The sequence below is a fragment of the Bubalus bubalis genome, chromosome 2, assembly GCF_019923935.1.
Source record: "Bubalus bubalis isolate 160015118507 breed Murrah chromosome 2, NDDB_SH_1, whole genome shotgun sequence".
NCBI classification, from domain to species: Eukaryota; Metazoa; Chordata; class Mammalia; order Artiodactyla; family Bovidae; genus Bubalus; species Bubalus bubalis.
In genome coordinates, this window is record NC_059158.1 from 148,377,849 (window position 1) to 148,399,615 (window position 21,767).

Genomic DNA, 21,767 nt, shown 5'->3' on the forward strand with positions numbered 1-21,767 from the left:
CCTGCATTGCAGGTGGATTCTTTACCATCTGAGCCACCTGGGAAGCCCCTGCCACTGATTAGGAATGACTGTGGGAGTTAACTGCTACACGTGCCACCTGCTAGTTAAAGCCAGTGAGCAGCTTCCTTACTGGTGAGATAAAAAGACAAGTAAGCCAGAGCAAGAGAAAAGTCATATGACATCCCTTATATGTGGAATCTAAAAAGAAATGATACGCATGAACTTATTTACAAAACAGACTCACAGACTTAGAAAAGGAACTTATGGTTGCCGGGGGGGAAGAATGGGGTGAAGGGATAGTTAGGGATGGACATGTACACACTACAATATTCAAAATGGATAACCAAGAAGGTCCTACTGTATAGTACAGGGAACTCTGCTCAACGTTATGTGGCAGCCTGGATGGGAAGGGAGTTTCGGGGACAATGGATTCAGGATGTATGGCTGAGTCTCTTTGCTATCCATCTGAAACTCTCACAGCATTGTTAATCAGCTATTGTTGTTGTTGCTCAGTTGCCCAGTCATGTCCGACTCTGTGACCCCACGGACTGCAGCACGCCAGGCTTCCCTGTCCTTCACCGTCTCCCAAAGTTTGCCCAAGTTCATGTCCATTGCACTGGTGATGCCATCCAGCCATCTCATCCTCTGACGCCCTCTTCTGCTTCTGCCCTCAATCTTTTCCAGCATATCCAATATACTGGATTATATCCAGTTAAACTCCAATACAAAATAAATGGTTAAAAAAAAGACAAGATTTGGCACTGTCATAAGCTACCAATGGTGCCAATAACTGGCAACACCACTCACTGGCCAGTGGGCAAGTGATTAAAGTGCCCAGAACAACTGAGGAAGTCTCATTTGCTGAGGAGTGTCAGTCTGTGCTATTTATTTCCCATGTTCAAGTGTACAAAAGTAGACAGAGTGCATGCAAAGAGGCCAATGAATTCAAATACTAAGAAGACGGGAGAATTTTTTCTTGAGTGTAATATCAGAGGCATAATCTGCTGATTCGCTGAAGTGAATCTATCTGCTAAAACTTTGGGGACTATTACTTATAAACATGAAAACAGCAAGAAAGAAAAAGGTTGCACATTTTTTGATACCACAATTCTTTCAGTGTCTTTAGTTAGGGTGGTAATGTTGTGTACTATATTATTTTAAGATTTTTGGATATATACTTATAAATCCCCTTTTATCATGTTTGTTCAATTTTTACCTTTTTCTCTCTGGAGAGGAAGATATTTACATTTTGTGTTTTAAATAAAAGCTAATAGGAAAACTCAAATTCACTTGAGAGAAATTTGTAGAAAGGAATCTAGGCCCTTAGGAAAGAGATACTTATACTGACATTTGTAGTCGTGGTTCAGTCACTAAGTTGCATCTGACTCTTGCAACCCCATGGACTGTAGCCTGCCAGGCTCCTTTGCCCATGGGATTTTCCAGGCAAGAATACTGGAGTGGGTTGCCATGTCCACTACTCAAGATTAATTCTTCAGTTACTTACTTGAGTTTCTTCCTTTCCCTTGCAAAATTTATAAACTGAATTCATTTTTCTATAGTCATTTCACTTGATAGAAGAGACGCTTTTATTTGTTGTTCCATTGTTAAGTCGTGTCCTACTCTTTATGACCCCATGAACTGCAGCATGCCAGGCTTCCCTGTCCATCACCATCTTCTGGAGTTTGCTCAAACTCATGCCCATTGATTTGATGATGTCATCCAACCATCTCATCCTCTGTTGCCCCCTTTTCCTCCTGCCCTCAATCTTTCCCAGCATCCAGGTCTTTTCCAGTGAGTCAGCTCTTCGCATTAGGTAGCCAAAGTACTGGAGCTTCAGCTTCAGCATCAGTCCTTCCAATGAATATTCAATTCAGGGTTGATTTCCTTTAGGATTGACTGGTTTGATCTCCTTTCTGTCCAAGGATGCTTTTACAGAGACCTTTATTTTAGGAGTGAGGATGGGAATGGAATGGAGGAAATATTCTGAAACTCCTGAAGCTGACTTGAAACAGAGTGGCATAGCATCCAGACAGAGGGGGAAATGGTACAGGACAACCTGGGCTGGCAGCTGGGTTAGTGAGGTGGGATTTCCTGCTATGTCTGACATGCACTGTCACAAAGCAATAGTATTTTTCCCCATTCTTGTGTTCACTTATCAATTTGCAAGAACAGTTCAGATTCAGAAAACAGACCAGAAATTTACAGAAACCAAGGGAAGATGGGGCGGAGGTTTCCTTCAATACTGATAGCCTAGATGTAGATAGATCAAAAGCTAAATCCAATTTAACCCACCTCAGGCAGAAAAAGTAATTGAATTAAACTTCCTCTCAATATGATAGATTTGGAGATCTTAAAGCCAGGCACAAAGAACCAGGTTAGAGAGAACTGCGGAATAAATAGACGCATGGAGCTCTGGCCACCCCCGCCTACAGGGAGTTTGATAAGCTGTAGATTGCCTCTGTTGCTTTACGATGGAGGCTGAAACTGATTAAGCTGCTTATGGGGCTCTGAGGCTAATGGTCTCACCCACCAAGAATACAGCTGCCACTGATTTAGGTAAGCTGCTTGGCATTGTATGGTTTGATTATTACAAGGGGGAACAAAAAGAAAAAAGACAGCAGGGTATAAGAGAGCTTTTTAAAAGAGAAGGCTTTATTATGCCAAATAGCTACACTACTTTGACACCCTAAAATGAATATGGAATTACAGATTCTTTCTCTTCATCTGGTATCATAACTTGTTTTTGAAAGGCTTCCTCAAAAAGTACTCACTCTGGAGCCTACTCATTCTATTTCAAACCACCTTTACAGAATATACCACCTGTGCCTTTAAACTCACTTCTCCAGTGCTAAGAGTCTGGGCCCTTAGATCACTGATCCTGATCCTAGAAATACATAGGTGTACACTGGGTCTTGTAACCAATTCCTCCCCATGAATACCACTGGGCAATCACAATTAAAACTGCATCTCTTTCCATACCAGCCAGCAGATCACTGTTTGATTACGTGGTAAAGGGCAGCAGGACTGAAGGGGTGGAGAGAGCTGGTAGGTGCAAATAGATTTTAAGTTGGATGCACAAATGAAAATCAAAACCCTAGTGTTCACTCAGCCCTCTCTAATAAACACTCTAAAACTATTCCTACCATTTAAAATAAGTTGCCTGCCTCTGGGGAAGCCAAAAAAAAAAAACAAAAACATAAAATCCTTGAGGTGAAATTACTTTTCAAGGTTTTATTTATTTTTTCAGTCTTGAAAATGAGTGAAGGATCTAAACACAGATTAAGTTGACCTTCTTTCTTCAGGGCAAAACAACAAAGAAAAGAACCGAATCACAGCAGTTTGATATGTTCTGAAAGTTGTCACAATTACTACTACTATTATTATTAATAATAGACCAGGAGCTGACTGTGGCTCAGATCATGAGTTCCTTATTGCCAAATTCACACTTAAATTGAAGAACGTAGGGAACCACCAGACCATTCAGGTATGACCTAAATCAAATCCCTTATGATTATACAGTGGAAGTGAGAAATAGATTTAAGGGCCTAGATCTGATAGATAGAGTGCCTGATGAACTATGGACAGAGCTTCGTGACAAGGAGACAGGGATCAAGACCATCCCCAAGAAAAAGAAATGCAAAAAGGCAAAATGGCTGTCTGAGGAGGCCTTACAAATAGCTGTGAAAAGAAGAGAAGTGAAAAGCAAAGGAGAAAAGGAAAAATATATCCATTTGAATGAAGAGTTCCAAAGAATAGCAAGAAGAGATAAGAAAGCCTTCCTCAGTGATCAGTGGAAAGAAACAGAGGAAAACAATAGAATGGGAAAGGCTAGAGATCTCTTCAAGAAAATCGGAGATACCAAGGGAACATTTCATGCAAAGATGGGCTCAATAAAGGACAGAAATGGTATGGACTTAACAGAAGCAGAAGATATTAAGAAGAGGTAGCAAGAATACACAGAAGAACTGTACAAAAAAGATCTTCATGACCAAGATAATCATGATGGTGCGATCACTCACCTAGAACCAGACATTCTGGAGTGTGAAGTCAAGTGGGCCTTAGAAAGGATCACTAAGAACAAAGCTAGTGGAGGTGACGGAATTCCAGTTGAGCTATTCCAAATCCTGAAAGATGATGCTGTGACAGTGCTGCACTCAATATGCAAATGTGGAAAACTCAGCAGTGGCCACAGGACTGGAAAAGGTCAGATTTCATTCCAATCCCAAAAAAAGGCAATGCCAAAGAATGCTCAAACTACCGCACAATTGCACTCATCTCACACACTAATAAAGTAATGTTCAAAATTCTCCAAGCCAGGCTTCAACCATACATGAACTGTGATCTTCCAGATGTTCAAGCTGGTTTTAGAGAAGACAGAGGAACCAGAGATCAAATTGCCAACATCCACTGGATCATCGAAAAAGGAAGAGAGTTCCAGAAAAACATCTATTTCTGCTTTATTGACTATGCCAAAGCCTTTGACTGTGTGGATCACAATAAACTGTGGAAAATTCTTCAAGACATGGGAATACCAGATCACCTGACCTGCCTCTTGAGAAACCTGTATGCAGGTCAGGAAGCAACAGTTAGAACTGGACATGGAACAACAGACTGGTTCCAAATAGGAAAACGAGTACGTCAAGGCTGTATATTGTCACCCTGCTTATTTAACTTCTATGCAGAGTACATCATGAGAAATGCTGGGCTGGAAGAAGCGCAAGCTGGAATCAAGATTGCCGGGAGAAATATCAATAACCTCAGATATGCAGATGACACCACCCTTATGGCAGAAAGTAAAGAAGAACTAAAGAGCCTCTTGATGAAAGTGAAAGAGGAGAGTGAAAAAGTTGGCTTAAAGCTCAACATTCAGAAAACTAAGATCATTACATCTGGTCTCATCACTTCATGGGAAATAGATGGGGAAACAGTGGAAACAGTGGCAGGCTTATTTTTTTGGTTCCAAAATCACTGCAGATGGTGATTGCAGCCATGAAATTAAAAGATGCTTACTCCTTGGAAGGAAAGTTATGACCAACCTAGACAGCATATTAAAAAGCAGAGACATTACTTTGCCAACAAAGGTTCGTCTAGTCAAGGCTATGGTTTTTCCAGTGGTCATGTATGGATGTGACAGTTGGACTGTGAAGAAAGCTGAGCGCCGAAGAATTGATGCTTTTGAACTGTGGTGTTGGAGAAGACTCTTGAGAGTCCCTTGGACTGCAAGGAGATCCAACCAGTCCATCCTAAAGGAAATCAGTCCTGAGTGTTCATTGGAAGGACTGATGTTGAAGCTGAAACTCCAATCCTTTGGCCACCTGATGCAAAAACCTGACTCATTTGAAAAGACCCTGATGCCGGAAAAGATTGAAGATGGGAGGAGAAGGGGACTACAGAGGATGAGATGGATGGCATCACCAACTCAATGGACATGTGTTTGGGTAAACTTCAGGAGTTGGTGATAGACAGGGAGTCCTGGCGTGCTGCAGTCCATGGGGTTGCAAAGAGTCAGATATGACTGAGTGATTGAACTGAACTGAACTGATTATTATTATTTAATTGACTCTTGAAAGAATCCAGGAAATATGGAAAAGAAAGCAATGCTTTCATGTAGCATCTGAAAACATGTTAGAGAATGAGCTGTTGATTTAAATGATTAAGCAAAGCCTAACATATTCAGAACTTTGGGTTGGTTTTCTTCCTGGCTATTAACTTGGTCAATCATTGAAAGGATATATGTATACTAATAAAAGTATAAAAAGATGATTTTCACTCCTACATGCTCTGTTCTGTTGTTTTTTTTTTTAATGTAACACCATCCAACTGTTTGGTTTGAACACAAGTCAGAGTTTAATATATTCATTGTCCTTGATGTCTTTTTTCCTTGTACAATTTTTTTTACTGATTCAATTCACCTATCATAAAATTCACTCTTTTGAAGTATACAATTCACTAGCTTTTAGTACAGTTACAAAGTTGTGCAACCATCACAAATAATTCCAGAACATTTTTATCATCCCCAAAGAAAGCCCCACACCATCAGCAGCCACTCCTCACCCCATGGCTTGTCCTGGGCACTGGCAATCACTCACCTTCTTTGTCTCTAAGGAGTGGCCTATTTTGGACATTCTAAGAAAAGACTACATAAAATAAGGACCATAAATATCTATTCTTTTCTGTCTGGCTTCTTTCAGCATGATGCTCTTAAGGCTCATCCATGTTGTACCCTTCATTCCTTTTTATGCCCAAAAACTATTGCTTTAAGTGGATATACAACATTTTGTTTATCCATTCATTAGCTAATGAACACTCAACTTGTTGCCACTTTTTAGCTATCATGAATAATGATGTTTGAACACTCCCGTACAAGTTTTTATGTGGACAAATGTTTTCAGTTCTCTAGGGTATGTACCTAGGAGTGGAATGGCTGGGTCACAGGGAAACTCTACATTTAACTGTTTAAGGGACTGCCCAGACATTTTTCTAAGTGGCTGCACCACTTGCCCTTCCTACCAGCAAGTGTACGAGAGCTCCAGTTTCTCTAAATCCTAGCCTGCATTTCTTATTGTCCTATAATATCTTTTTACATTAAGCTTTCTCATTCTGAATAGAAAATAACTGTCTGGGCTTGTGAATATAACTACACTAATGATGACAGAATTCAGTACCCAGAACGTAAGCAACAAAAACACGTGCCCAGGGAGAACACAGGCATGCAACGGCCCCATGAAGCGCTTACCTGCTGCAGATCAGCGAGGGAATACAGGTGGATCTGTTGAAGGAGGTATTCTCTGGGGAAAATTCTGAAAACAAGGACAGAAACACAAATTGTGGTACTGCCACAAAACACTTTTTTCTGAGAAGTTTCTAAGTTCTCATTCAAGAATCCTTTTCCACATAATAACTCCTCCTCCCCACATCCTCTGAGAAACCGATAATAATACCTTTTCCAGATATTTTTCTTTCTAACACAGATACCAAAGAGGAAGTAAAAGTGTGATCTTTGATTTCTGATGTACTCCAAGATACTCAGAGTCCAGTGCAGTGGTCCAGGCCTGAGGACCAGAGCGCCAGGTTTCTCGCACCAGCTGTGCCCCTGAAAGGTGTGTCATCTCAGGCAAGTCCTAAAACCCATGTACCTTCAGATTCTTCATTGTTTAATGAAGATGACTGAACTCGGTATCTTAAATATCTTTCCAGCTCTATTATTCTATGTCTAAATGAACAGATTGTGGAATTGAGAAAATCAACGAGAGTAGCAACCTGTGTGTCTTTTTCTAGAGGCTCCTGTGGCTTTCATTAATGAGGATGTGGTGCCAGACCTCACATTAATGAACTATCCTCTTACGTTTATAGGGATGAGCTTTGGAGACCAGGTATGGATGGAAATAATAGGACAAAATATTTCAAGTTGAGGCTCCCTGACAAAGTCCAATATCTTTGGATGCTGTCAGTTCATAGAATCTGGAAAAGTGACAGTGAGTGAACATGGGAAAAAAAAAAGAATTAGGGACAAGTATATAGACACTAAAGCATAGATGGCTACAAAATACCACACACACACACACACACACACACACACTCATATAAAACAAAACTCACAGTGTTAGCATTTTCTGTCTTTGCCTTAGGATACAAGAAAATTGCATAGAACCACCCAAGTGAAAGAAACCATCTCAACTTAATGAACATTAGTGATGATCTACTATATGCCAAGCATGTGCCAGGCAGTGGAAGACAGTTATGAACGAGACAGTCCCAGTATCAGAGCTCAAGTAACATAAAGTCAAGTGAGGGAAAGATCATAAACCGTTAATTACAATTTGGTGACTGGATGTAAGAGCTATGCACGGGGTACATACTTTTAGATTGGTCCAGCATGGTAGGTGCCCACCTTGGCTGTCTATTAGAATTATTTAGGAGCTTTTAGAAAATAATAGGGCATAGGAATCAGTAGAACCCAGAAATCAGTCTTAAAACAAAAACTCTCCTGGTGATTAGAGCAGCCAAGGTTTAGAATCACTGGTCTAATACCTAGCTCATTGGGGAATTCATTATTCAGTCTTTCAATTAAGTGTGCATTACTGGACAAATCCTAGAGATTAAATCCTTCATCCTTCCATTCATCTTTCTATCCATTCAATTCTGATTAAGCACAGATATGTGCCAGCTACTGTACTAGGCCACTGAAGAAAGAAAGGGCATTGAACCAATGAGAAAAAGTCCCCGGCAGGGAGGCCCCCGATAGGCATTTTGTATTAATAGTTTGGCTTTCTCCTGGGAAGAATGATAGCTTCTGAAGAATTCTGCTGAAAATCCCTGTTTCATCCACAGAGTGAGAACAGACCATTGAGTGACACGGTCCTTGTACTCTGAAGAATAGAATTCACTTCCTGAGGCCGGGATCCCTTCACCTCTAATGGTTCGGGGCTGCACATGTGACAGGAAGCAGCACACAGTCCCTGCCCAGCTGGGAAGGGTGTAGGCAAAGTGCTCAGTCCCTCCATGAGGGATGAAGCTTTCCTACTGAGAGGCCCCTGATGTAGAAGGTAGACCATGGGCCCAGGAGGGCTCGTGAGACATGACCAACTTCCATTCTCAATTCACACTCATAGGGTACAGAGATCGTCAAGAGACCTGTTCCTCATGACCCCTGCAGGGTTAACAATGAGAAGAGCCTGCTTTGGGTGTGGCCCTCAATAAACATCTCATTTTAGTTCTCACAATAGCCCCATGTAGTAGGTACCACCTCCATTTTACATAAGAGGAAACTGAGGCTCAGAGGCAAAGACTAATTTGTCCAGGGTCATAGAGTTGGGCTTCAAGGCCAGGACTTTCTGACTCCAAAGGTCTGTGCTTTCTCTACTTTCCTGGAGATAAGGATGGAAGAAGGAGAGACGTGGGTATGAACTGACTGTCTAATATAGCTGTATAATACATCTCTCTTCCGGGTAGGTGTTTATTACCGTTTAGGCCAGCAGCAATATAGACCAATTGTTATTTTTTAAAAGAAGGATACTGACACTGATGTGCTGGGTCATGCCCACTTCCTGAAGGCAGTGGGGAGGGTGGCAAGACTGCAGGTAGGGACAGTCCTGACCAGGTACCTGTGGCCTAGGGTGACCACATGGCGAAAGGAAATGGGTGAGTACATAGACACAAGAGACCCTTTGGGAGGACTGACAACACTTGGAATGGGTGAAAAAGGAGAAAGGAACTGAAGGTGATTCTGAAATACTTAGCTGGGATGTCAGGATGGTGATGTCACTGGCCAACACAGGGCAGGCTGCTGGGGAACGGGATAAAGCACTGAGATTTATCTGTGCTGGACAGCAAGTGCTCATGTGGGGGACAGCAAGTGTGGCCCTCAGGGATGTGGGGTTGAGAGACGTGGGAGAGCCAGGGGCACTTCTGACATCAGCACAGAAGCTTTGGGGATGGGGTGGGGAACGGACCTCCGAGGAAACCGAGTAGGAGGAGGCTTGGCATGAACAGGGGTTGTTTTATTTTGTCTATCTTACAAAGCCTAGAAGTATATGAAGTACACTTTGGTAGTCTGCAATTTTTCTCATGCTTGAAAAACTGCTTTGAAAAGAACCAGGATGTTCACATGTACTTGATTTCCCAATACATCCTCCCTTTGTGAAATGTTTGTGATCTTATACCTATTACCCGGCTTCCCCTAATCTTACACAATCATGAGCCATGGTTCATTGATAAAATGAAGAAATGAACAATTATGTAAATTAGAACTTATTCAGATTTCACCAATTGTTTCACTAATGTCCTTTTTCTCCCCAAGGGCCTAATCCAGAATACAAGATTACATTTAGATATTTTTAAATATATATAAACACTTGCAAGTTGAGACCCAAACATACGTGCAGAGAAGTAAGCCTAGGATTCAGTCTTTCTGTGAGGTCACTAGGGCAGCAGAATATGGTCATCTAATATGGGGAAAAAGGATGTTTGAGTGTGGTTGAATAGGAGGAATTATCTTTTTCAGATACAACTGCTTCGTAATGAAGTCTCTTAAATAAAATGAAAGCAATGTGCCAGCAGAGCTAAGAAAAAGAGACAGAGTGAACCAAACAAGTAGGCTGGAAAATCATTTCAAGGTGAGCTCCTGTCTTTTCTGTTGGTTTGAACACATGAAGGTCAGCTGGAGAAAATGTTAGAAGGAAGGTGACTGAAATGAACCCTAGCAGGGTAGCATATCGTTAATGTTTTGCTACTTAAAGTTCTTCTCTAAAATCTTTAAACTTCCACAACTGAGAGTATACAGGATGTAAGAATTAATTACAGATTTACAAGTGGAATCACACTGGTTTACCCTTACTGGGGTACTACAGCCTGTTGGTGATCCAGTCAACAAACAGTACTTAGTGCCTGAAATGAGCCAGTGTTGTGCTAAGGGCTGGAGATGGATACGTTCAATGAACACAGCTGATGAGCAACAAAGAGGATTTCTACTTTCTCCACTCCAGGTGGGTCCTCATTGCCTCCAAACACTGCTCATTCTTCTCACAATAACTAACCAACTTTGGGCACAGTCATCTCTCATACTCCTTTAAGTTCAGTTCAGTTCAGTTCAGTCGCTCAGTCTTGTCTGACTTTTTGCAACCCCATGAATCGCAGCACGCCAGGCCTCCCTGTCCATCACAAACTCCTGGAGTTCACTCAGACTCACGTCCATTGAGTCAGTGATGCCATCCAGCCATCTCATCCTCTGTCATCCCCTTCTCCTCCTGCCCCCAATCCCTCCCAGCATCAGAGTCTTTTCCAATGAGTCAACTCTTCGCATGAGGTGGCCAAAGTACTGGAGTTTCAGCTTCAGCATCATTCCCTCCAAAGAAATCCCAGGGCTGATCTCCTTCAGAATGGACTGGTTGGATCTCCTTGCAGTCCAAGGGACTCTCAAGAGTCTTCTCCAACACCACAGTTCAAAAGCATCAATTCTTCGGCGCTCAGCCTTCTTCACAGTCCAACTCTCACATCCATACATGACCACAGGAAAAACCATAGCCTTGACTAGACAGACCTTTGTTGGCAAAGGAATGTCTCTGCTTTTGAATATGCTATCTAGGTTGGTCATAACTTTCCTTCCAAGGAGTAAGCGTCTTTCAATTTCATGGCTGCAGTCACCATCTGCAGTGATTTTGGAACCCAGAAAAATAAAGTCTGACACCGTTTCCACTGTTTTCCCATCTATTTCCCATGAAGTGATGGGACCAGATGTAATGATCTTAGTTTTCTGAATGTTGAGCTTTAAGCCAACTTTTTCACTCTCCGCTTTCACTTTCATCAAGAGGCTCTTTAGTACTTCTTTACTTTCTGCCATAAGGGTGGTGTCATCTGTATATCTGAGGTAATTGATATTTCTCCCGGCAATCTTGACTCCAGCTTGTGCTTCTTCAAGCCCAGCGTTTCTCATGATGTACTCTGCATAGAAGTTAAATAAGCAGGGTGACAATACACAGCCTTGATGTACTCCTTTTCCTATTTGGAACCAGTCTGTTGTTCCATGTCCAGTTCTAACTGTTGCTTCCTGACCTGCATACAGATTTCTCAAGAGGCAGGTCAGGTGATCTGGTATTCCCATGTCTTGAAGAATTTTCCACAGTTTATTGTGATCCACACAGTCAAAGGCTTTGGCATAGTCAATAAAGCAGAAATAGATGTTTTTCTGGAACTCTCTTGCTTTTTCCATGATCCAGTGGATGTTGGCAATTTGATCTCTGGTTCCTCTGCCTTTTCTAAAACCAGCTTGAATATCAGGAAGTTCACGGTTCATATATTGCTGGAACCTGGCTTGGAGAATTTTGAGCATTACTTTACTAGCGTGTGACCATGATCTATATACAGCTAAAGTCAGCTATGTGTTGTTTCTGTGTGTAAATATATTTCACATATTTATTTTCTCTTTCCCTCTGGAAGAAATTCTCAGCCCTTCCAGAAGCACCGTATTTTCTGTCTCCTCTTTGGCACTCTTCAGTGTCTAATACTAATAATTTACAAGAGTTCGGTCCTAATGACACAAAGAACTGGAAAATGCAATATACACATATTGTGTATATTGTGTTTGGAGGAGATGTTGTGTCCAAGAGATTTAGTGGTGGCCATAAAAAATACAGACTTCATGTATACCTGTGGCGGATTCATTTGATATTTGGCAAAACTAATACAATTATGTAAAGTGTAAAAATAAAATAAAATTTTAAAAAATAATAAAATAAAACTTAAAAAATAAATAAATAAATTAAAAAATACAGACTTTTAAGACAGATAATGCCAGTCAGCTTTTCTTCTCCATGAGGATGGAAATTATATCAAGAAAACATTGAAGTCAAATATGAGAATAAACTTCCTGAGAGGGAAGATAGCGTGGTATTTAAATATGTCTCTTTAATGTAAATAAACACTTTTTAATGTACATAAAAGAAGAAAAAGATTTATTTAAAGGGAGGGACTTGCTTTTCTGCTTAGAGGGGAGAAGGGTTTCAAAGGTAGGCTCAGGTAACCCCATCAGCTTGTTCCTCTTTCTCATTGCTCGTGTCTTTAAGGCAGACTGAACTGGTAAGAGCATTCTCTGAATATCTTCTTTTTTAAAATTTTTATTCAGTTTGTAAAGGTTACCTTCCATTTACAGTTACTGCAGTGCTCGCTTTGGCCGCACATATACTAAAATCGGAACGATACAGTTATTGCCAAATACTGGCTATATTCCCCATGTTGTACAATACACCCTGGAGCCTATCTTACATCTGATAGTTCGTACCTCCCATTCTCCCACCCAATATTGTTGCCCCCCTCCCGAAATGGTAACCATGAGTTCGTTCTCTATATCTGTGGGTCTGCTTCTTCTTTGTTATATTCACTAGTTTGCTGTATTTTTTATTTTTTTATTTATTTATTTTTTTAAATTTTAAATTTTATTTTATTTTTAGACTTTACATAACTGTATTAGTTTTGCCAAATATCAAAATGAATCCGCCACAGGTATACATGTGTTCCAGATTCCACACATAAGTGATATCACACAGTGTTTGTCTTTCTTGGAATATTTTCTTTAGGCTGATGTCCACAGGGGAAGTGCAGGGCAAATAAGGACATGAAATCCAAGCCCAGGAAAAGCAAGGGCAACTTCCTGTTTGGGGGACGCCAAGGGCTTCCCCCCATGGCGGCTTCGGTGTACAAGGTGGCCCAGCTGATGGGAGCTCTTTAGGGAATGGATGAAACAAGTGGAGCCTCCCAGGGGTAAGTTATGGAAGAGCTGGTGGAGAAGTCGCAGGCCCGAGGTGTGCTTGGGGAGCATTACAGGGCTCTGCAGGGCACACAGCCACTTCAGGGAAAGCCAGGGAAGCCGCTCACGTGTGGGAGGCAAAGTCGGGCACCTCCTTGAGAGCCATGGCAGCACTGATTTTATAATTTTACTATTTGTGTGCTTAATAAAGAATGAATGGTTATTGAAGTTTTTTGGTCAGAAAACAACTTGTGATCACCATATGGTGCAAGAATTCAATGCAAATGAAGTTCAGTCCTGTGACCTCTGTGACTTGCCACCATGGTGAAGAATCTAAAATCAGCACACATTTTCATTGTAATAAGCAGGTGCTGGGAACACATGGGACAGGAAATTTGGAGAAGACAGTTTTTTTCCCCCTAATACCTATAAATAAGTGAGATAAACAGACAAGTAAGCAAGTAACTCCAGCTCTATCATGGACTGCATGGGTGAGGGAGCCTGCAGGACACCTGTTCAGGAAAAGCCTCAGAACCAACACGTCAGAACCCACATGAAGGAGTGGAAGGGCAGGTATTCCAGGTAGAGGGGGCAGCGTGGGTAAGAGCAGAGAGGCCAGGACAAGCATAATTCTTTCAGGGAACAAGCTCTGTATGTGTACATGTGTGTATGTGCCCATGCTGGGAACCAGGGTACTGCAAGGTGTGAGCTTGGAAAGTGTGTAGCCGGACATGGGAGAGCTTAGATGCCTGGAGAACAGCCTACCCCCAGAGAGATGAGTGCCACAGGAGTGCCTCAAGCAAGAGGAAGACAGCATTAGATTTGTGCCTGCCTTGTTGCTGGTGGCACTAAGTTGCGTCCGACCCCATGGACCGCAGCACACCAGCCTCCCCTGTCCTTCACTATCTCCTGGAGTTTGCTCAAACTCATTCTTTGTGCCTATAAAAGTTCATTGACAGCAGAAGGGGAGAGAGACTAAAGAGATGGGACAAATTTGGGGTAAACTAGCTGAGAAATGATGGGACCCTGAACAGAATTTAGATGGTTGCCCTTGGGTTGGAGAGAAAGGGAGCCTACCACAGACAGATTTCTGCAGTACCATCCACGTGCCATGAAGACTACCAGGAAACGGAAGCCAGGAAGGAGCCTGGCACTGCTTGTGGTAAATGCAAATTCCATTCACTGCCACAGGGGCTACGGAAGAGGAGTTGCCCATGAGGAGAAAGGGAAGCTCAGTTGTCGGGGAAGAGGTCTGGAACTGTCTGTGGAATGTCCAAGTGGAGTCATCCACGTATTCAGAGAGGAGAGCTGTGCGCCCACAGGTGAAGACATGAAAATGAGGAACAACCCAGGACAGCACACACTAGAGCAACAGAAAAGACTGCATGCCGGCAGAGCAGTTCCAAGAACAGCTGCAGGAAGAAAGCTGCAAAGGAGCAGTCTGATAGGAGAAAAGGCAGAAGAGCCAACATCCAGGAAGCCAAAGGAGGAGAGAATTTTAAGGACAAAAAAGGTCAACGGCATCAGAGGCCCGGAGAGGTCAAATAACCCGGGAAAGACACTCACAAGGCCTGAAAAGTGCCTGCTAGATTTGGCAAAATGGAATTCATTAGTGACCTCAGGAGGAAGAAGGACACCAGACTGCAGAGGGGCGAAGGGCTGTGGATTACTCTTTTAAGAAACTCACTTTAAAGGAGAGAAACTGGGCCATAGCTACAGAAGGATGCAGGACTAAGAAAGGATTCTTTTCTTAGAGATGGAAGCCACTTGGGCATATTCACGTGCTAATATTGAAGAAGCCAGTGCAGAATCAGAAGCTACAGAAAGAAAAGTGGGAAAAATGACAGAGCCTGAGCCTGGAAAGGCCTAGAGGAAATGGGACATGGACCGCACTAGGAGCTCTTCCAAATGAATGTTTGCCATGTGTGAGGGTACATGTACATACACACACTCTTTTCTTTACTGAAATGCTTCAAGTTTCTACTAAGACTTTATGTAAAACATAATTACTAATTTCCCCAGTGTTCCCTTCAGACTTCAACATCCTAGGAACGGAAAGCTACAAATCAACTGAAGGTTGTCTGACTTGGCAGTGCTTTGGTAAACGGCCTCTGCTGCAGGAGGGTGCTGCCTTTGCTTTCTGGTGAGGAAGCTGTGTTTAGGGTTTTCTGTGCAAAGTGATCTCGCTGTACTGCAGGCCTAGTCATCATCAGGTCAGACAGCATTTCACCAGCAGGCTAAGCATGAGGACGGCCCTGCTCATGCCAATGTAATGGTCCTGACACCAGAGCCAGAGGACAAACCTCATAAGGAGAGTCAACTCCACGCCTCACTCACTGACCGAGGGAAAACTGCATCGCTGGCAGGTGGCACCGTCAAGTCCTCTGATACCAAAGGACAATGAAGAAACCTGCTGAAGGATCATGAAAACCAACCAGCCCAACTGTTTCTCGTGCCAACTACTTCTATTTTATACCTTTAGAATTTCCTGACATACTGAGCAGGTAAGTCAGGCTTCATTTACAGATCGTTCTGATGAGAAAAGTGAGAAAAGATTAAAAGGGAAAAAAGGTCATGAATGATTCAGATCTCTTATATTATATAGGTGGCACTTGGGGTTAAAAATGCAGAAATAATGGCCTATGAAATCAAAGGCAGTCTATATAAAACAAGTTGGGAGTCCTCTTCTATTTTGTACCAGGACACTGAGTCAAACACATCAAGACTCATTTAACCTGACTAATTTCTGAGGACTTAAACTCAGTTTCCACTGAGCCCTGATGCTCATGAAAGAAAAGGGACTAAGTCAGGCACTGAAGTAGGCACACCCTTTGCAGGATTTAATAGATTTAGTAATATCACCATATCCCTAAAGCTCAGTTCTTTGAGCTGCATAACTGGCATTAAAAACCCAATGATTAAAATGAAAATATCTTAACACATGTAACAGATATGCTTTAAAGACTCATCTCACACAGGGTGAGGGGAAGGAGCAGGTGAGATGAATGGAGACAGCAGCATTGAAACATATACATTACCACATATAAAATCAGATAGCCAGTGAAATTTTGCTGTATAATGCAGGGAGCTCAAAACTGGTGCTCTGTGACAACCTAGAGGGGTGGGATGGGGTGGCAGGTGAGTGGGAGGTCCAAGAGGGAGGGGACATACGTATACCTATGGCTGATTCATGTTGCTATATGGCAGAAACCAACACAATAATGTAAGACAATTATCCTCCAGTTAAAAATAAATAAGTTAGAACTTCCCTGGTGGTCCAATGGCTAAGACTCCACTCTCCCAATATAAGGGCCTGGGTTTGAGCCCTAGTCAAGGAAGTAGATTCCACATGCCACAGCTAAGACCCAGAGCAGCCAAATAAATAAATATTTAAAAAATAAATAAGTAAAAAACAGACTCATCTCCCTCCCTTCTTCCACATGTATCTCTGTCTGTCTCTCCATCACACTCTCTCTTAAACACACACACACATACAGATATACACAATAAAAAAGACAACACCACCAAGGGAAAATCTCCAACTCTGATTCTAAACCATAATGATCTAAACGAAGATTATGTGTAGAAGTGCATAAGGAGTAATTTAGAAAGGAAAACCATTCATTCATGAAGTATTACTGTGTTTTCCAAGAGTCAGCGCTCCAGGTGAGGTAATTTGTATGGAATGGAAAGGGTTGCAGTATTTTTCCTTTGGAGGGCACACGTACCCACACTGAAATCGGCAAAAAGCACGGTGAAATATTCCCAGGGAGATGCAATTTGGTGTTCTTGATATGAGCTACAAATGTTCCCAAAATAAGTTACATTAGACTGGATATGGACAGGACTCTTATGTCCAGCCATGCTCCTAGTTAATGGAAGAACAATTTTAAATCAAAGGCAGATATTGCGATAGCCATCCATGTGGAAGAAACAAGCTCAATCATTTCTCTAGATACTTCATTTTGCTAATCTCATTGGTTGAAAAAATAGCAAGATTGCATCAGATATTATATCTTGGCAAACAGGTATGGGAAAAAAGGGTCTCTTTTACATGTTCATTCAGAAACTGTGCCTAAGTTTCTTCAATCTAAACCCTGGAGTAGAAATACTTGGAAAGTAATTTGCGTTGTTATTATTCTGGGGTCTGATTATAAAAGTGACAAATTATATCACATTATAGATCCTAGCTCAAATCCCTATGTTATGCCACAATTCCAAGAATATAACAGTTTTTCTGCCAGGAGTTTTATTTTTTTGTCATCTCTTAGAAAATGATTTTTTATAATCTACAGATTTCATTTAATCTCAGAATAAGATAAAATCACTTTTTAACTTGCTATGGATTTCTCAATAAATTAATAGTTCTGCATAGAGCTCCTTTCTCAAAGTTTATTAATGTCTTGGTTTTGAATGATGGTTTTGCAGACGGTCTGTAGCTCCTTTTTAGAGTGCTGATACTAGCACATATATACATGATTTGCTGAATGAGATCTCTGGAGAAAAACGAGGGGAGGGGAGGGGCTCAGGAGATGAGGCACTTAGCTGACTTGAAAACCTTGGTTCTTCGAGTCATTCGAGGGAAAAGGAATTCTTGAAGGAGACTGAGAATGGCTGCTTTCAAAAACTATCAAAATCACATTTTGTGTTTTAGTAGGTTTTGAGTCTCGATAGATTCACATAGCTAATCCGTTGAGAGGAAAGCCCCAAAGACACTTTTAACTAGCTAACTCAAAAACTAGCCACAAAGTCTAGCCAATATTAAATCTTACAGAGAACATAAAGAGCTGTGTTCATTTACTGGGCTTAAAGAAGTGTTATTTATAAATTTGAAGTGCTAACAATCTCTGGTCTTTAATGAGACTAATTTAGTGATAATATTATGGCTAAAATGGGCTCATCCTTCTAAAATTCAGTATTAACCAGATTTTGGCTAATGATTGGTTGCACGTTTGGATCTTAGATTTTGGCTATAGACACTTCTCATTTTCAGTTCAGAGACACAGCAAGTCAAGTCTGTGTAGACTATGTTTTAAGAACGAGGCTGCCAGAGGAGACATTAAGTGTATTCAAGTCATAAGAGCATGCAATCTTTTCTCTCTGTAACAGATAATCCCTCTACCTAATATGTCTGACTTACTGGGAGGTAGGGAGATGAGGAGTTGTTGCTATGAAATGATCTCTTTCAGCTCATGCAATCTTTTGTTGGGTACACTAAATAATATCCTCACATACTTCTTCTAAGATCGAGGGTGCATCAGAATGTTCACGCATCAAAATACCATTTTCACTCAGTGATTCATGATGCTTTAGACAAATATTTACTGGCATAAAAAGATGTTCACAATATACTAAGCAAAATGACTGGGTTAAAAGTAGTATGTATATTGGTTGCTGTTGGTGGTTTTAGTCGCTAAGTCACGTCCAACTCTTTATGACCCCATGGCCTCTAGCCCACTAGGCTCCTCTGTCCATGGAATTTTCTAAGCAAGAATACTGGAGTGGGTAGCCATTTCCTTCCGCAAGGGATGTTCCTGACCCAGGGATTGAACCCAAATCTCTGGCATCTCTGCATTGGCAGGCAGATTTTTTGCCACTGGTACCACCTGGGAAGCCTTGGCTCAGTGGTAAAGAATCTACCTGCCAAGCAGGAGACTTGGGTTCGATCCCTGGGTTGGGAAAATGACCTGGAGTAGGAAATGACAACCCACTCCAGTATTCTTGCCTGGAAAATTCCATGGACAGAGGAGCCTGGCAGGCTATAGTTCATGGGGTCGCAAAGAGCCAGACATGCCTGGGTGACTAACACAGTCACACACACACAGCATGGTTCAAGGCTCTGGAGATACAGCAGGGCCTAAGACCACAAAACAGATAAAAAGCCATGACCTTTCATAGCTTACATCTAGTGTGGAGACCACAGGGTCTCTGGGCACGGCTATACAGGCTGAGAAAAGCATGACCTCCACAGCCATATGTGTGGCACCAGAGAGGGAGACAGACAATATAAAACACTACATTACGTGGTAATAAGCAGAGACTAAAAAGATGAAGTGTGTGTGTCAGGGAGGGCGCTGGGTGCAGTTTCAAATAAAGTGGTCAAGGATGCCTCATGAACATGATGACTGCATATGGATCTAAGGGAGATAAGGAAGTTATCTTGGGGAAGAGGAAAACAAGCACAGAAACTCACGTGGGAGCCTGTGTGCTGTGCTCAAGGACTAAACAAGGCTGGTCTGGCTGGAACAGAGTAAAGGAGGGGGCACATATCGGGAGATGAGGGCAGAGAGGGGATGGGGAACCAGCCATACTCGTCCTTGGCTTTTACTTGGGTGAAGAGAGGTGAAGCTATCAGGTAGTCTGAGTCAGGGGTGACATCATCTAACGTACACATTACCTCTAACTGTAGTCTTAAGAACAGACTGAAGGGGGAGACCAGTTACCACGATAATCCAGGGGACAGTGACAGTGGCTTGGACCTAGCGGGTAGCAGGGGAAGTGATGGTTTTATGACGATTTCAATTTGAGTGGATATATTTTGAAGGTGACGCTGATAGGATTTGCTGGTAGGTTGGATTCAGAACTGAGGGAAAGGTGTTTGGCCTGAACAGCTGGATGGGTGGAGGTGCCAGTAAGGCGGATGGGGGGCTCTGCAGCAGGAGCAGTTTGCAACAGGAGTGGGGGAGGGGCTACTGGCTCAGTTTTGACCATATTAAGTTTGAGATGCTAGTGGACACCCAAAGGATGTTTCAACCTTTGGACTAAGCTTCCTGTCTAGTGAACTCAGTAGTCAGACAGACAGCTTTCCCTGGGGGTAAGGAGCAAAGAATTGGGAAAGGAAATCTGGTATATTAAATGACATTTCTGGGGACTGTTGCTAAGAGCAACTGAAGCAAGAGCAACTGAGCAAGCTGCTGAATTTTGCTGGAAGGAAGAGGAGGCAAGGACAGTCTGACAGGATAGACACATATACACATTCGCTCATATTTTTCTGGCATTCAGCAGGCTAGACAAAGTTAATAAAAATGCCGGTTTTTATGATAGAAATTTCTCACTGTTCAATAAAGCTGGTATTTCAGTGACAACTAATTCTGGATATAATTTCAAATAAAATGTGAGACTGAAGACAGCAAAAGGTGGCTTATCCTAAGTTAAGCTGTCAAATTGTTTAGAATGGTCTAAGCAAAGAACTAAACTTAACAAACAAGTAGGACTACCTGTTCCCCCAGAACCATCACAATTGTGCTCTAAGTAACTGGGAAGGCAGGCATAATATTGCCTACTGGCTTCAAGTAGTGTTGGAGAGAAACTAGTTTTAAATATTTATCACAATAGGAACTTTGCATTCACCAGGCACCCAAAACCCCAATCATCTGTTAATGACAGAGAATGGGAAACACTCAGGCATCCACCAATTGATTTCTGTAATATCTTTCTTTGGACTGGATAATTTCACTTCAGCATTCAGAAGAAAAAATATGACTTAATTCAGGATTTCTGAAAAGCTAGTCCAAACAACTGGTATTGCTCTGGCAATGTTTTTCAGCAATCCAAGGCAAAATGAGACCAAAAAAAGAATAGTAGATTGAATTTTAAATCTATTTGACTTTAAAAAGCTGTTTGATTGCTGTTCACTTTTTTTTTTTGCATTATTATGTTCTTTTATGAAATGATGGTGAGAAAGAGATCGTAATATTTATTTTAGACATGGATAAGATAACCCTATAGACACCTCTAGATTTACAGATCTATGCAACAGAAAGGTCTGGAAAACACAAACCTAGAGGGAAATGTGCTCATTAGCGCTAAGCCAATAGTCATGCCTTGCTCTCCAAGCCCAGCGTTGGCAGTGAGTATGGCAATCGCACCTTCCCACACAAGAGACATTACTGTCTGCCACCTCGCTGCCTTCACACTCTCCTAGACAACCTCAATGAAGGCCTTCAGGAGAAATAAAAGGGGTTCCTTCCTCTGAAGAGTCTTACTGCCACCAGCAAATGCCCCTGGGAAAGCAGCAGCAATTTGAGCATCAGAAAGCCTGGTTCCAAGTGTGAACTCTGCTCCTTGCCAGCTCTGTCACCTCAGGCAAGTCACGTAGCATCTCCGAGTCATAGTTCCTTCCATTCTTTCTAAATACCATGTCTTACCCATTTGAAGGGCTGTTGTAAAGACCAAAGAGTATATTTATGGGAAAGTACTTTTTAACTGATAAAATCATGGTTATCTCACCATCACAAATAAGTGAAATGGGCTGAGGATGAGAAACGCAGGGCAGCAACATATTATGTACCGATTGTCAGTGGATTTGGGGAGATAACAGGAGGGGCAGAGACGATGGCAAAGTGGAGAGCCTAATACGTAATGCTGATTGCTACATCCAGGAATGAGGGAAGACTTGTGTACTCAGAGCTTCTGATTTCCTAACAGAAACAGAGAGCTTTATTTTGTGAGAGCATGAAGAGGCCTGATTATTTAAAGGTTTGCTTCGGCTGTTGTTCAGTCTCTAAGTCATGTCCCACTCTTTGCA

General features: G+C 41.9%; 1 protein-coding gene across 7 annotated transcripts in view; it reads right to left on the reverse strand.

Moving 5' to 3' along the window:
* Positions 1–21,767, reverse strand: part of PLEKHM3 (pleckstrin homology domain containing M3) — a 226,219-nt gene that overhangs the window by 101,509 nt on the left and 102,943 nt on the right. For all 7 annotated transcript variants that reach the window (XM_025278111.3, XM_025278113.3, XM_025278114.3 and 4 more), the window contains exon 6: positions 6,737–6,800. In XM_025278111.3, coding sequence (XP_025133896.3) covers positions 6,737–6,800 — 64 coding nt within the window. The remainder of the gene's footprint in view (positions 1–6,736; positions 6,801–21,767) is intronic.